Source organism: Doryrhamphus excisus, chromosome 21 (assembly GCF_030265055.1).
Source record: "Doryrhamphus excisus isolate RoL2022-K1 chromosome 21, RoL_Dexc_1.0, whole genome shotgun sequence".
Classification (NCBI taxonomy): domain Eukaryota; kingdom Metazoa; phylum Chordata; class Actinopteri; order Syngnathiformes; family Syngnathidae; genus Doryrhamphus; species Doryrhamphus excisus.
Window position 1 is genome coordinate 10,391,830 of NC_080486.1, and position 14,652 is coordinate 10,406,481.

General features: G+C 34.4%; 1 protein-coding gene across 7 annotated transcripts in view; it reads right to left on the reverse strand.

Moving 5' to 3' along the window:
• Nucleotides 1–14,652, reverse strand: part of eya1 (EYA transcriptional coactivator and phosphatase 1) — a 71,113-nt gene that overhangs the window by 50,176 nt on the left and 6,285 nt on the right. For 4 of the 7 annotated variants that reach the window (XM_058060167.1, XM_058060168.1, XM_058060165.1 and 1 more), the window contains exon 4: nucleotides 12,541–12,626. Coding sequence is in view for 3 of the 7 variants with exons in the window: in XM_058060172.1 (XP_057916155.1) it covers nucleotides 5,271–5,290 (20 nt within the window). In the remaining 4 variants the exon portion in view is untranslated. Of the gene's footprint in view, nucleotides 1–5,270; nucleotides 5,926–12,540; nucleotides 12,627–14,652 lie in introns of those variants that run through there. The other 3 variants (XM_058060172.1, XM_058060163.1, XM_058060164.1) reach the window with 3 other exon arrangements.

Sequence of the window (14,652 nt, forward strand, 5' to 3'; positions counted from 1 at the left end):
CCACCAGCTCCCTATATGTCACCCACGGCTTTAAGCTAGCAGGTCTTCTCCAGATTGTATCAGCGGACGCTAAGACCCCCAAAGGGCGGCCACCACTAACACTCAACCCCAATTTCTTTACTTTTTCCCCCCATGTTGGATTTCTCTCTAAACAAAGCTTTAGGATATTAACCGTCTATTGCAGGGGTGGCCCAAATGCGGCCCGCAGGACACTAGTTTGAGGCCCCCGCCTTGATATGAAAGTTTAATGTTAGTGCAAGTGCACAAGTTTGATATGGATGCTGTATGGTATCATGTACCCAGAAAAATCAGGGGTCTCAAACACGCGGCCCGCAGGCCAAATGTGGCCCGCAGGACACTAGTTTGAGGCCCCCGCCTTGATATGAAAGTTTAATGTTAGTGCGGTATCATGTACCCAGAAAAAAAAAATTACGTTTGATTCATGTTCATGTTAAAGGTTAAATAACTGTTAATAGTTATCCTCCCTATCCGTGTGGAAGTGGTAATTTTTTGGCTATTTAAGTTGAAAGGAAATAACTCGAAGGCTACCGTTTAGGTGGCTAGCTCTCTAGTTTGCGAGTTAGCATGTGTCTCAAGACCCTGCAGTTGCGCAATATGTTGTAAATAAAAAGAGTATAAATGTGACTATAGTCGTGTTTTGTCATGTCTACAGGGCTCTAATAATGCTTTGTTCATTTTAATGTGAAAAAAATAATTTGTCTACCCACCAACTATATGTGGTTTCTTAAGTTTTTATTATTTGTTGTTTTATTATTATTATTATTATATTTATTTATTACTGATTGATTTTCTTTATTCTTGATTTGTTTATTTATTTTTCATCTTATTTTGTGTAGAAAAATAAAAAGTAAGATATTTGAGAACAGTGGAATGTTTTATCAGAGCTTTAGTTATATTTAAGTTTATTCATTTTTCTGTTTTTAATAAATGCATTTTTTTTTTTGAAAACCTGATGCGGCCCAGTCTCGCCCAGACCCTAGCTCCAGTGGCCCCCCAAGTAAATTGAGTTTGAGACCCCTGGTCTAGTGGAAGTCTTCCCTCAACACATCTGTCGACTCCAGTGGGGGTTAGAACTCGAACTATACGTGCAAACATGGCCTCGCTGCTACTGACCGGCGCTAAACTGATGATTTCTTTTGCTGTTTCTTATCAAAAAAGGGAAACATTTGCTGATTAAATCCATACATACTCATTTAACACTCATTAAAAATGCCAATGGAGCATTCCTTTATGCTAAAGAGGTGATGACAGAGGAAGAACACTCACGACTAAAAGAACGGAACACTGTGTCAGTCGTCGGACTGATGATTGGATTCAAACTGTAACACTTTACATCAACTAAAACCGAAGAAAAAGAGTGTAAGGGGTGGTAAAAACATTTGTTCTAGGTGTGCAACGAGACAGGTAAAACATGGTACGGTCCAGACCGGGCTAGACTCTGGACTGGTCGCCAGCCAGCCAATCACAGGGCACATATAGACAAACAACCATTCACACTCACATTCATACCTATGGACAATTTGGAGTCGCTAATTAATTAACCTAGCATGTTTTTGGAATGTGGGAGGGAGCCTATCCCAGCTGTCTTCGGGTGAGAAATAGGGTATACACCCTGGACTGGTGGCCAGCCAATCACAGTGCACATATAGACAAACAACCATTCACACTCACATTCATACCTATGGACAATTTGGAGTCGCTAATTAACCTAGCATGTTTTTGGAATGTGGGAGGAAACCGGAGTACCCGGAAAAAACCCACACATGCAAGCTCCAACCACTCGACCGCCGTGCAGCCGAAGTTAAACACACTATAAAATTCAATAAACTCAATAAAACTAAAGTAAAGCAAAACAACAAAAATACAGTAAAATAAAACTAAAATAAAGTAAAACAGCCTATACTTCAAGCGACTTATAAATGAAAAAACTGTTTATGTTACATAAACACTGGACAACTTTTCTGTTCATGTTTATTTTTTGTGTAGCTGTTAGCATTGTGTTAGCATATCTTACACCTATTCAGCCTTTTCGATGTTCTTTTATTGTTAGAACTTGCCTTCCAAGATGTCGTAATGTCTGTTTTGATCAAGTAGTCGTAAAAAATTGCGACTTTTTTGTTTTTTTCTACCTAATTATGCATTTTTGGCGATTTGTGCGACTTATACTCCAGAGCGACTTATAGTCCAGAAAAAACTGTATACAGTCCAATACTCTTTTTGTCCACTTTCAGCAAAATTATGGAAAGGTACAGTGCAAAATCTATTGAAAAACCGTCACATGACTCCCATAACTCGAATTCATAATTATTTGGACATGCTAGCATAATTTTAATACAGATATCCTGAATGTTTTCAAATCATTGGACAACTGGTCATTGGCTTATACGAAACTAATTAGGTGCCCATGTATACTGTATATGTTTTGCTTGGTGGTAGCCATGTTTTTTTTTAGCCAATCGCAAATGTTTCGTGACTGATCAAGTTCCACCGGATGTTTTGGACAAATTTTCACCCTTTTTGTGAGCGGTAGTTCAGAAATAGAAAACTTCTCCCATGACCAGACAGACAACTGACAAAAAACCAAGTCGGGATCACACGGAAATAGATTCAAGTGACAATGTGGACTCGCTGGAAGTGCAAAGGCGCAAAACGACCCCCACCCCCCCACCCTTGTTTCCGTTTCAGCAGCCGGCAGGTGAATCCATATAGGCTCCGGTTTCTGTGTGCGAGTAAATGGCGTTTATTGCGTACTGAACAGGCTCTCGATAACTCAATTGACTGATGGAAGCTCTCAAGTAACTAGGCTGCACACGAGCCAAATGAGGCGCTGGTTTTGGACTCGCCGTGTCGGAAGGGGGAGCTTGTACCAAAATCACTGCGGCGCAATTAGCCGTTTGTTTTAATGACTTACAACAGATGCATACAAAAAGCTAGGAGTGCTTGGACCTTGTTAATTGAATGATAGTTGCAAGTGTGATGAACAAAATACAGCGCTACCTCGGTTTTCATTATCAAGTCGCTCCAAAAAACCTACACAAACCAAGGCAGATTTTCCCCTAAGAAATAATAATGGAAACCCAATCACACTCACTCAACTTCACTCTATTGTATTTAAAAAAAAAATCACAAAATGTCGTTAGCTTCTAGCAATGCAGCTAGCTGGCATAAAACTAATAAACAAACATTTAAGGTTACTTTTATCTTCACTGAAGACGTGATTCTTGAAGCAAGTGTTCCCAAAGACACGATACAGCAGCAAGACACCACACAGATACCACCTTCTTGTTTTGCCATGAGTTTTTTTTCACCTTCCTTATCCAAAATACTGGCACTTTTATTTATTTGGTGTCATTTTAGTTTATTGAGCTGAGAAACATTGTATTCAAGAAATTGTATTCAATTGTATTGAATTGTATTCAAGAAAAAAAAACTCATGGCAAAACAAGAAGGTGGTGTGCGATTTTATTCTCATAAATGTACGAATTCTTGTAAATTTGCAACATTTTATTTTGTACATTTTGGACTTTTTCTTGTAAATGTGCAATAGTTTTCCCGTAAATGTACGACTTTATTCTCATAAATGTACGACTTTTATTCTTGTAAATGTTGGACTTTTTTCTTGCAAATGTGGAATAGTTTTCTTGTAACTTTACAACCTTTTTTCATGTAAATTTACATCATGAATTTACAAGAATAAATGTCGTAGATTTATGACGTTTTTCCCGTAAATTTATGACTTTATTCTAATAAATGTACAACTTTTATTCTTGTAAATTTGCAAAATTTTATTTTGTAAATTTTGGACTTTTTTTCGTCCAAATGTGCAATAGTTTTCTTGTAACTTTACAACCTTTTTTCTTGTAAATTTACGTCATGAATTTACGAGAATATATGTTGTAGATTTGTGACGTTTTTTCTGTAAATGTATGACTTTATTCTATTTTTTTTTTTTTTGGTAAATTAATTTTCTTGTACATGTGCAACTTTTTTCTCTGAAATTTTCATTGTAAATTTATGACTTTTATTCTCGTAAATTTGCGACCTCTTTTGCTGGTGTAATGGTACAGCTGCTACCAAGACTGCACAGATTCAATCCCATCCCTAGATTGTATTAATGTGTCTTGAAGTGCAATTGAAGAATTTGAAATATTAGATTGTGAAAACGAACATGTTGGAGCTGACTAGCCTTGACAGTGTTTACATAAAATGTGCAAAAACACACAAAAAAGCAAAAAACGATGTGACAAGGGATCAAAATAGTGCGAATGAAGCGAAACGCTAACCCCCGCCGGCGACACGGTTGCAATATTTTCTTATGTATATGCTGCAAATCTGTTTGCTTAGAACCACTGCTGTGTTTGTTCAGTGTCACACACATCGAGTGGGTCGGGGGTGGATTTTGCCCCCCCCTCCCCCCGAACCAAGAGAAGCCGAACTCAGGATGAAATAATGATCTATTTACACAGACATTACCTGGTTAAGGAGAAGGCCCGAGCGAGGGTGTTCAAGTCGCGGGGACGGGCAATTTGTCTAAGTGCTCTGCAAGTGCGAGGCACTGGATATTCTCGGCGTATTTAACACGCTTCCTAATGAAAACAACGACTCCGCACGGAGTGACACATCCTCGGTGAAGCAACGCAGCACTGATGACAAAGGTGAAATTCTAAACCGGTTCCAATTCGATGTCGTAGCGGTTTCGAATTCTCTCCTGCGGATCATTTTGATGACTCAGAATAAAAGGCAGCACGAGGGTATACAAGACGCTCTTTGATGATAAGTTGCATACAAAAAGCTAAGAGTGCTTGGACCTTGCAAGTTCATTGAATGTTAGTTGCAAGTGTGATGAACAAAATACAGTGCTACCTCGGTTTTCATTATTAAGTCGCTCCAAAAAAAGTCAGTCAAAAGCCGATACCTACACAAACCAAGGCATTTTTTTTTTTTAATCACTACTTTTTGTTAGCTTCAAGCAAAGCAGCTAGCTGGCATAAAACTAATAAACATTTCAGGTTATTTTTACCTTCACTGCACAAGCTGTTATTAGATTCTAAAGATGCTCTTTGATGATAAGATGTCGCCACAAAAAAAGCAACAACAGATCATTCCGACGTCCTTCAAGGTAAATTAGAAGCAAGTCAAGTGCTTTCAAGTGGCGAATGAAAGTTCACACCGAAGCCCATATGCCCCCCCCCCCCAACCCCCCCCCCCCCCACCACCAAAAAACATAAACATCAAGTCGGTCTACCTACCTCCCGATAAAAGTAAACATCTCTCCAGCTCCGAAGGAAATGGTTAACCTCGCACGGACGTCACAAACTCTGTTGCAGGCGTTTTGCTTCCAAATAAAATAAGGAGAACATGTTCTGAATTAAATCCGTTTCAACGTGAGCCGGGATTGAATAATGTGTCGGCAGAAGCTGACACATTTATCCAGCGATGAGGCAGGTTCTACTTTTACGACCAAGGAGAGACGCACTTAGGAAGAGTCTATCAGGGCCTTCTGACACGTGCTTTATTGCTCTCCGATGGCTCTAAAAAGGCTAAACAAGCACAGTGTGGAGAGCCATTACTCACAATGAGCCAACGCTATGACGGGAATTATCACTACAGGCACAATATTACCGCAACGTATCATAACGTATATCCTATTAGACCGGGAGTCTACAACATTGTTACACCAAGGATGCAATTAAGGGACACAAAACTTTCTCAAGAAAAAAATAACCCATCTCAGTTTTGTGATAAATGGGAAAAAAGCAACATGGATTTTGGTCCCCATTTTTTCAGTTTTTCTTCCTAATCTTCCTGAATTTATTTTAATTAAATTTTAATTAAATGTTATTTATTTTTATATTTGTATATTTGTATATTTTTATATTGTTATTGTATATTTTATTGTATGTTTTATTTTTATTTTATTTGTATTTTTTATGTTTTTATTTTTAATTTATTTGATTTTAAATTCTAAATAAAAAATAAAAAATAAAAATAAAATTCTAATAATTATTTTTGTAATAAAATACAATTCTTAAAAACTACATTTTTTCTTTTTCTGCTGTTGTTCCTTAACATTTAACTATTTCACCTTTTTTGTTAAATCTTTTTCTCACAATTATGACTTCATTCCCACAATATTTTTACCTTATTCTCATTCTTTTTTTTTTAAACATAATTTTCCCAAAAAATTACAATTGATCAGTTTGTTTCTCACCATATTATGAATTTTAATGCATTTAGTTTTTTTCTTTAATATTTTAAGTCTGTGTTGCAACATTTTTTCCTTCTGAATATTACAATTTCATTGTCATAAAATTGCAACTTTTTTGTTCGAATATTACTTTTTTATCTTAATATTTTTTATATTTTTTTCAATTTCTGCTGTTTTTTTCTAATTATTCAACTATTTCAACTGATGACTTTATTCCCATAATATTTTGACTTTATTTTTTGTAATATTCCGCAACCTAATATTAAAAAACAACTTGTTTTTTCGTTCACAAATTTGTTTTTTTGTTTGTTTGTCATAATATTACAACTTTAAAAACATCTTTAATATTTCAACTTTATGCTGCTAAAATGATATTATTGTTTCTCATAATATTACAATGTTTTTGTTGTAAAATTACAACTTTTTCTTGTTAGAGGACATTTTTTTTATATTATTATTATATTATTATTACTTAATATGTTGATTTTATTAATAACATTAATGCTGTTTTCTTGTTAAATTGTATTTTTAGAATGTGCGGTGGGCCAATAAAAAAATAGCCCCGGGTTGCAAATGAGTCCAAACATGAATCTCAATGTGTGTCCTGTCCCATTAATAGTGATTATAGTGCATTGCCTTTTTTGGTGTGACTTGGTTTACAACCTTTTTAGTGTGCTTCCTGATATCCCGCATTAAACATGCATGGAATTCTGGTCAGGAAAGACAGTCATCAGCTATAGGAATGCCTCTAAAAACCAAATAAGCAGCACCCTAAAATACAAAATATGTCTGGTCATAAATTGTCAACACCCCTCTAATGGCAGCATATGCGACCCAACTGGCTTTTGATTTGTGCAACCAGGACGTCCAGCAATGCGCCACTCCCCGTCGTCTCGCCCACAGCTGCCTGCGCAGCAGTTGGGCCAGGGTCAGCAGAGCTCCGGGGGCCCCCCTTAACCGAGTCTGGACATCTCCAGTAGAGTAGACTCCTCGGGGTGTCCACCCCCCCGCCCCGAGCCACCAAAACCCCCAGTAGTGCAGCCACTGAGTCCACACAACAAAAACACATTAGGCAAATGTCTGGGGTCAAACGTCTGTTTGAATTGGCCTGATGGAAGCCACGCACGTTGGGCTTGAGCCAGTCTGCAGTCCACTGAGGCTTTTTTTTTTTTTAGCAATAATTTTCTTGTAATTTTACAACCTTTTTTCTTGTAAATTTACGTCATGAATTTATGAGAATAAACATTGTAGATTTATGAAAAATTGCCTGTAAATGTACGACTTTATTCTCGCTAATTTGCAGCATTTTATTTTGTAAATTGACTTTTTTTCTTGCAATTGTGGAATATTTTTCTTGTAAATTTACGTCATGAATTTATGATAATAAATGTTATAGATTTATGACATTTTTCCCGTAAAATGTACAACTTTATTCTCATAAATTTACAAATTTTATTCTCATAAATTTGCGGCATTTTAATTTTTGTAAATTTCTGACTTTTTCTTGTAAATGTGCAACAGTTTTCTTGTAACTTTACAACCGTTTTTTCTTGTAAATTTACATCATGAATTTATGAGAATAAACATTGTAGAGTTATGAAAAATTGCCTGTAAATGTACGACTTTATTCTCGTTAATTTGCAGCATTTTATTTTGTAAATTGACTTTTTTCTTGCAATTGTGGAATATTTTTCTTGTAAATTTACGTCATGAATTTATGAGAATAAATGTTATAGATTTATGACATTTTTCCCGTAAATGTACAACTTTATTCTCATAAATTTACAAATTTTATTCTCATAAATTTGCAGCATTTTATTTTTTGTAAATTTTGGACTTTTTCTTGTAAATGTGCAACAGTTTTCTTGTAATTTTACAACCTTTTTTCTTGTAAATTTACGTCATGAATTTATGAGAATAAACGTTGTAGATTTATGAAAAATTGCCTGTAAATGTACGACTTTATTCTCGTTAATTTGCAGCATTTTATTTTGTAAATTGACTTTTTTCTTGCAATTGTGGAATATTTTTCTTGTAAATTTACATCATGAATTTATGAGAATAAATGTTATAGATTTATGACATTTTTCCCATAAACGTACAACTTTATTCTCATAAATTTACAAATTTTATTCTCTTTATTTTGTAAATTTTCAACTTTTTTCTTGTAAATGTGCAACAGTTTTCTTGTAACTTTACAACCGTTTCTCTTGTAAATTTACATCATGAATTTACGAGAATAAACGTTGTGGATTTATGAATTTCTTTCCTGTAAATGTACAACTTTATTCTCATAAATTTACAACTTTTATTGTCGTAAATTTGCAGCATTTTATTCGGTAAATTTTGGACTTTTTTCTTGTACATGTGCAACTTTTTTCTCTGAAATTTTTCTTGTAAATTTACCACTTTTATTCTCGTAAATTTGTTACCTGTTTTTTTTTTTGTAAATTTATGACTTCATTCTCATAACTTATTGTCAGAAATTTGTAGCTTTTTTTTCTTGGAAATATGCTGGTAAATTTCCGACTTATTTTTTTTTTTGTCTTATTGCTTCTACGTCCAAGTACGTCTAAGTCACCAAAAGGAATTGCACACTATAACAAACAATCAAAATATAGTTCTACAAGACCAAAAAGGGACCGCTTATTATCCATAACATCTGTTTTGGACAACAGTGTGAGCTAATTTAAACTACCGAGCTTCCTTAATCAGCGTAATCTCAAAGGGACATGAATCAATGGGATAATCATGATGTGGACGGAGTGTTGATGTATTTCTTCCAGGAAACTGCCTCTGGTGTTTGTTAAAGTCACTTCTGTGAATGGCGGAGACGTACTTACACGTACTGTTTGCTTTAGTCCGATATCGCTGTACTATCAAAGACTGTCTGGTGTATTTTTATGAGATATGAAACTAAGATTTTACACCAAGTCACTAGATAGGACACTAACTATAAACACAAACATGACAGAACAATATGGAACAGGTAAGGTAGTCTACACTGGTCACTAGGTGTCAGTAATGTTACTGTAATGTTCAAAGAGACACACAAGCACCAGGTTTTTAGTGTGATGTAAAAATGGGGACTTATGTGACCTTTGGTCTTGGTCAAAGGTAATATTATGACTTTTAGATGTTTAATATATTGTTATAATATATATATTTCATAAATTTGCAACATTTTATTTTGTAAATTTTTGAACTTTTTTCTTGGAAATGTGCAATAATTTCCTTGTAATTTTACAACCTTTTTTCTTGTAAATTTACGTCATTCATTTATGAGAATAAATAGATTTATGACGTTTTTCCCGGAAATGTACAACTTTATTCTCATAAATTTACAACTCTTATTGTCATAAATTTGCAGTATTTTATTTAGTAAATTTTGGACTTTTTTCTTGGAAATTTTTCTTGTAAGTTTATGACTTTTAGTCTAAAAAATTTGCAACCTATTTTTTTTTATTTACGACTTTATTCTCATAAATGTACAACTGTTATTGTCAGAAATTTGTAGCTTTTTTCTTGTAAATGTGCTGGTAAATTTCCGACTTTATTCTCAAAAGTTTATGTATTTTTTTGTCATGAACTTTGTACTTTTTTCTTGTAAATTTATGACTTTATTCTCGAAATCTCCGCTTTTTTAATACTCCGTAGTAGGCTAGCTACTTGTGTTTAGCATATCCAATTATATTTTTGTTTATGTTACCACATGAAATACATGCACATCATAGAAAGCTTCATGTTGTCACCCTAATGGCTTATTTATGCTTATTATGACGACTATATTGGATATTAAGAGTGTAAATGTGACTATAGGGGTGCTACTTCATGTGCAGAGGGCTCTAATAATGTTAAAAAAAACAGTATTTAGAAGGTCGTAAACAGGATTTCTATGCTCTAGCTACAAAAATATTCCATTCATAAATAATCCTACTTCTCACGGCCAGTTCTGGAACCAATTAACCACGATGAACGAGGGTTTAAAGTACGGCCCCCCAGTTAAGTCGAGTTTGGGACCCCTGCAGTTAAAGGAATCACTCAATAGCCAGAAAGGACTGAAGTGATGCAGATGAAGTCGAATAGAAGTTAGCATGTCATATGGAAGAGATCCTTGTCAACTTCTGACAAGTTTTTTTTTTTTTTTTCTCCAAGTGTCATGATAAATAATCAGTTTAATACAGAAGGTTCGCTGATGGACCTTTTGATACGGACGCCCGCTGCGAGTTTGATTCGCTTCGTGCCAGAAGCTCAGTATGTCTTGTACTTAAAAAGAAATAAAAAAAAAAACTGAAACTGAAATGCTCACTTGCGACATTTTGAGAGTATACACATAAATAGCAGCATAGCCCGCCGAAACAAGCGTGTAGCTAGCCTCCGAGTTCGGTTACAAAGTAGCAACTTTTTTTTTTATAGGTCAAAAAAAACTTCCAGTTGCCTGGGAAATAATGTGTGAGAATAGCGCCCGGAACAGGTAATACCGGTCAGGTGCAATTGGAGGTCAGTGAATGGGACTATCGGAGAGTAATTGAAGGGGTTGTCCCTCGCTTGGCCTCGCTGTGGGAGGCTGCAGCTGCACCTTGAACAATGCAACAACGGAACCACATAGGTATTTGTTTTCCGTCTGCAAATGGGGCTTTCCAGTGTGAAAGTGCAACGGAATGACATTTTTAGCAACATTTTAGCTGTTTTATGATGATGACTTGTGGCACAAAGTAGAAACAACATCGGGAATTCCCAATACAATGGCATCCTAATGATAACATTAGCGCCACAATACAGGGATTGTGTGATACACCATTTATGGTATTTTTCCATGCCTAATAAACACAGGAGAACTAAAAAAATTGTTTAAAAATACGCGATTTTCACATATTAGCATTAGGAAAATATGCTGATTATTTATCATTTTTTTGCATATTTGATAAAAAAAAAACACAACGGAAACACAGATTTAGCACCAGGACATTTAACATTATATTTAATGGCTTGGGGGCCATTTATGATTTTTAAAATTGACACTCTAAAGATATAATTTCATTTTTAAATTGTTTTAAAAATTATTGTTAATTTTACAATAATAAAATCATTTAAAAAAATTATTGTAATCTCAGTTATCTAAATTGTAATTTTGCAACAATTATATAATATAATATAATATAATATAATATAATATAATATAATATAATATAATATAATATAATATAATATAATATAATATAATATAATATAAATGAAACAACAAATAAAGTTGTAACTTTAGGAAAGTTAATATTATATAATATAAAAGTTAATAATAATACTACAAGAATAAATCCAAAATATTCATAAAAAATGTCATTAAAAAATATTGGTAATTTTACAATAATAAAATTATTTAAAAAAAGAAAAATAATCCTAATATAATTTATCAAAATTGTAATTTTGCAACAATAACATAATATATTTTAATAGCATTAACTTGAAATATAATTTTTAGGGGAAGTTTGTAATATTATGATAAAGTTGTAATTTTAGGAAAGTTAATATTATATAATAGAAAAGTTAATAATAATATTACAAGAATAAATCCAAAATATTAACAGCTGTAATTTGACAATCATTAAGTCATTTTTTTGCATTTTCCTGCTTTCGGTTAAGCTCAGTCCAGATGAATGAATAATGAATAAATATTATCAATTTTTTTCTTGTATTTACATTTTATGACCAATAATAATTAAGAAGAACTGTATTAAGATATATTGAATGTGCCAGTCCGGTCCCTTGTTGAGCCTTAGGACATGTTAGCGTTTCTTAGAAAGTGTTTGGGTTTCCTGTATATGAGGTAATGATAGGATATATTTAGCTCCACCCCCTTTATACCGTCTTTCCAACTCCGGCTCCACTGCCGGTTTGAACTTTTCTTTTAGCGACACATAAAACTCGCAGGCAAGTCCGGCAGGAGCGTGCCGGTCCGTTGCATGATGACTATGCAATTTACAAAATTACAAGCTCGCTGAAACCCGGCCCCGGCAGAATCCCCGGACTCTGTCTGAATTATTAATGGACTATTGATGAGGCCCCTGATGCACTGTGCTCGCAAACCCAATGACATTCTTGTCAGGCCGTCCTGCAGCTTTGGCTTTATGCAGCACCGAATGTCAGTTAATTACAGATTCACGCAAATGGCGTCCATTTTGTCTAGGAAGAAGCACACACACGGGTTCCTAAGCCCATCCAAGATATATGCCTGCATGTATCTTCCGAGATGCTAATTAATCAATACGATGCAAAGTGTCGAATAACTCTCAAGGCATGCACTTCCGACTCACCTCACCCCCCCACCCTCGGGGTACGTTCCTCCGTATCTCCACCGCCATCAACTTCACCAGACGCAGAAGCACTTAATAAATTGCACCTTGAACAAAAGGAAGAGGTGATGAATTGAAAAAAAGGCCTTCCATGCATTATTTATGCCGCCATCTCCCTCAAATTGGCCACTGGTAAATAATTAAAATTGATCTCATTATGGGAGTTTTCATTATTGGGTAATTGAATTAAATGGAAACCTAAAGGGACGTCTGAAGGCCTGGAGACTCACTAGGGCAAAACATTCATTGGGAAATTTATTTATTCATACTGCAGAAATATTTAAAATATTTTTAAGCATTTTTAAGGAACAAAGAGTCATTGTAATATTATAAAAAAGCATTTGAAGTCATAATATAATGAGAAAAATGTAAATTAAAGTGTCATTTTATTCAGGGATGTCCAATAATTATTGGTGCCGATAATTATCGGCAAAATATCAGCATAAAAATGCAATATCGGTTGATATCGGTATCAATTTTTTTCCCGATATTTAAAAAAACAAACGCGTTCATTCCACCACAGGAGATATGTCATCGACTAATATTGGTATCGGAAAGTAAGAATTGGACAAAATCGGTTTTCGGCAAAAAAAAGTCAATATTGGACAACCCAAATTTTATTTAACGAAGTTGTACTATTATTATTATTAGACTATTTAGTACCATGATATTATTAGCAAGTTGTAAAAGTTTAAAAGGCATTAAGTCAAATTAAAGTGTCATTTTATTCAGAGATGTCAAATAATTATCGGTGCCGATAATTATCGGCACAATATCAGCATAAAAATGCAATATCGGTTGATATTTTTAACAAAGTTGTACTATTATTATTATTAGACTATTTAGTACCATGATATTATTAGCAAGTTGTAAAAGTTTAAAAGGCATTAAGTCAAATTAAAGTGTAATTTTATTCAGGGATGTCCAATAATTATCGGTGCCGATGATTATCGGCATAATATCAGCATAAAAATGCAATATCGGTTGATATTGGTAGCTAATTTTTTCCCGATCATGAAAAACGATATTTAAAAAACAAACGCGTTCATTCCACCACAGGAGATATGTCATCCACTGATATCAGTATCGGAAATTAAGAATTGGACAAAATCGTTTTTCTGCAAAAAAAGAGCTAATATCGGACAACCCAAATTAACCCTAATTAATTTGTACTATTATTATTATTATTAGACCATAATATTATTAGCAAGTTGTAAATGTTTAAAAGGCATTAAGTCATAATATTGTGGGAAAAATAAATAAGAAAAAAAATAAGAAAAAGTTGCAAAATTATGAAAAAAAAATGAGAAAAATTGCTTAAATCTTGTTTTTTTTTTAAACATTATTGCAACTTTTATGATCAGGACATTCATATATTCATCAAACATTTTCACTGTTTATTGTGTTCAGTTAATGCACTGTTTTTTTAAATCAATATATCATTGACTTTTCTCAAAATGACCGCCTTTGTGGGTTTCTGAGACGACTATCGATAGTGGTTTCACCTGGTTTTGTCAGCCAATCAGCTGCTTGCATGTCGTCCACCACCCCAGTTGTGCCTGATGAGTCTATTTAGCTCCTCTGTGTTTCTCCTATGTTTTTTTTAGCGTGCATGTTTAAATAAGAGCCACATCAGCTTTGCATCACAAGCAGGATACCTTCAGTATAAACATTAGCATTTTGTGGAAACAAGCCGGTAATTAGTTTAAAGTGTAATAAGCTCGGGGGGTAGGCACACAATGAAAGAAAGCATTCTGCCTTTAAAATGAATAAAAATTGATTGTGTCCCAATAAAAACCGAATTGGCGGAGTGTTAACTAGATTGCGCATAAACGTCCGTAGCAGTCCCGGGCCACGTTATTGTGTGCTAATGCAATAGAGAACACTTAGCAATAAATGCTCCTCTCTGATGAGCTCACAGAGGGCTTTCCAAGATGGCCTGATGAAATTGGAAAAATTAGATTTCAGCGAGCTGCTAATGACTCCTAAAACAAAGGGAAAATCTCCAAATAGAATTAGCCTGGCCTCCTCCACTCTAAATACATCATATGTAAATTACTGTCATTTGGAGAA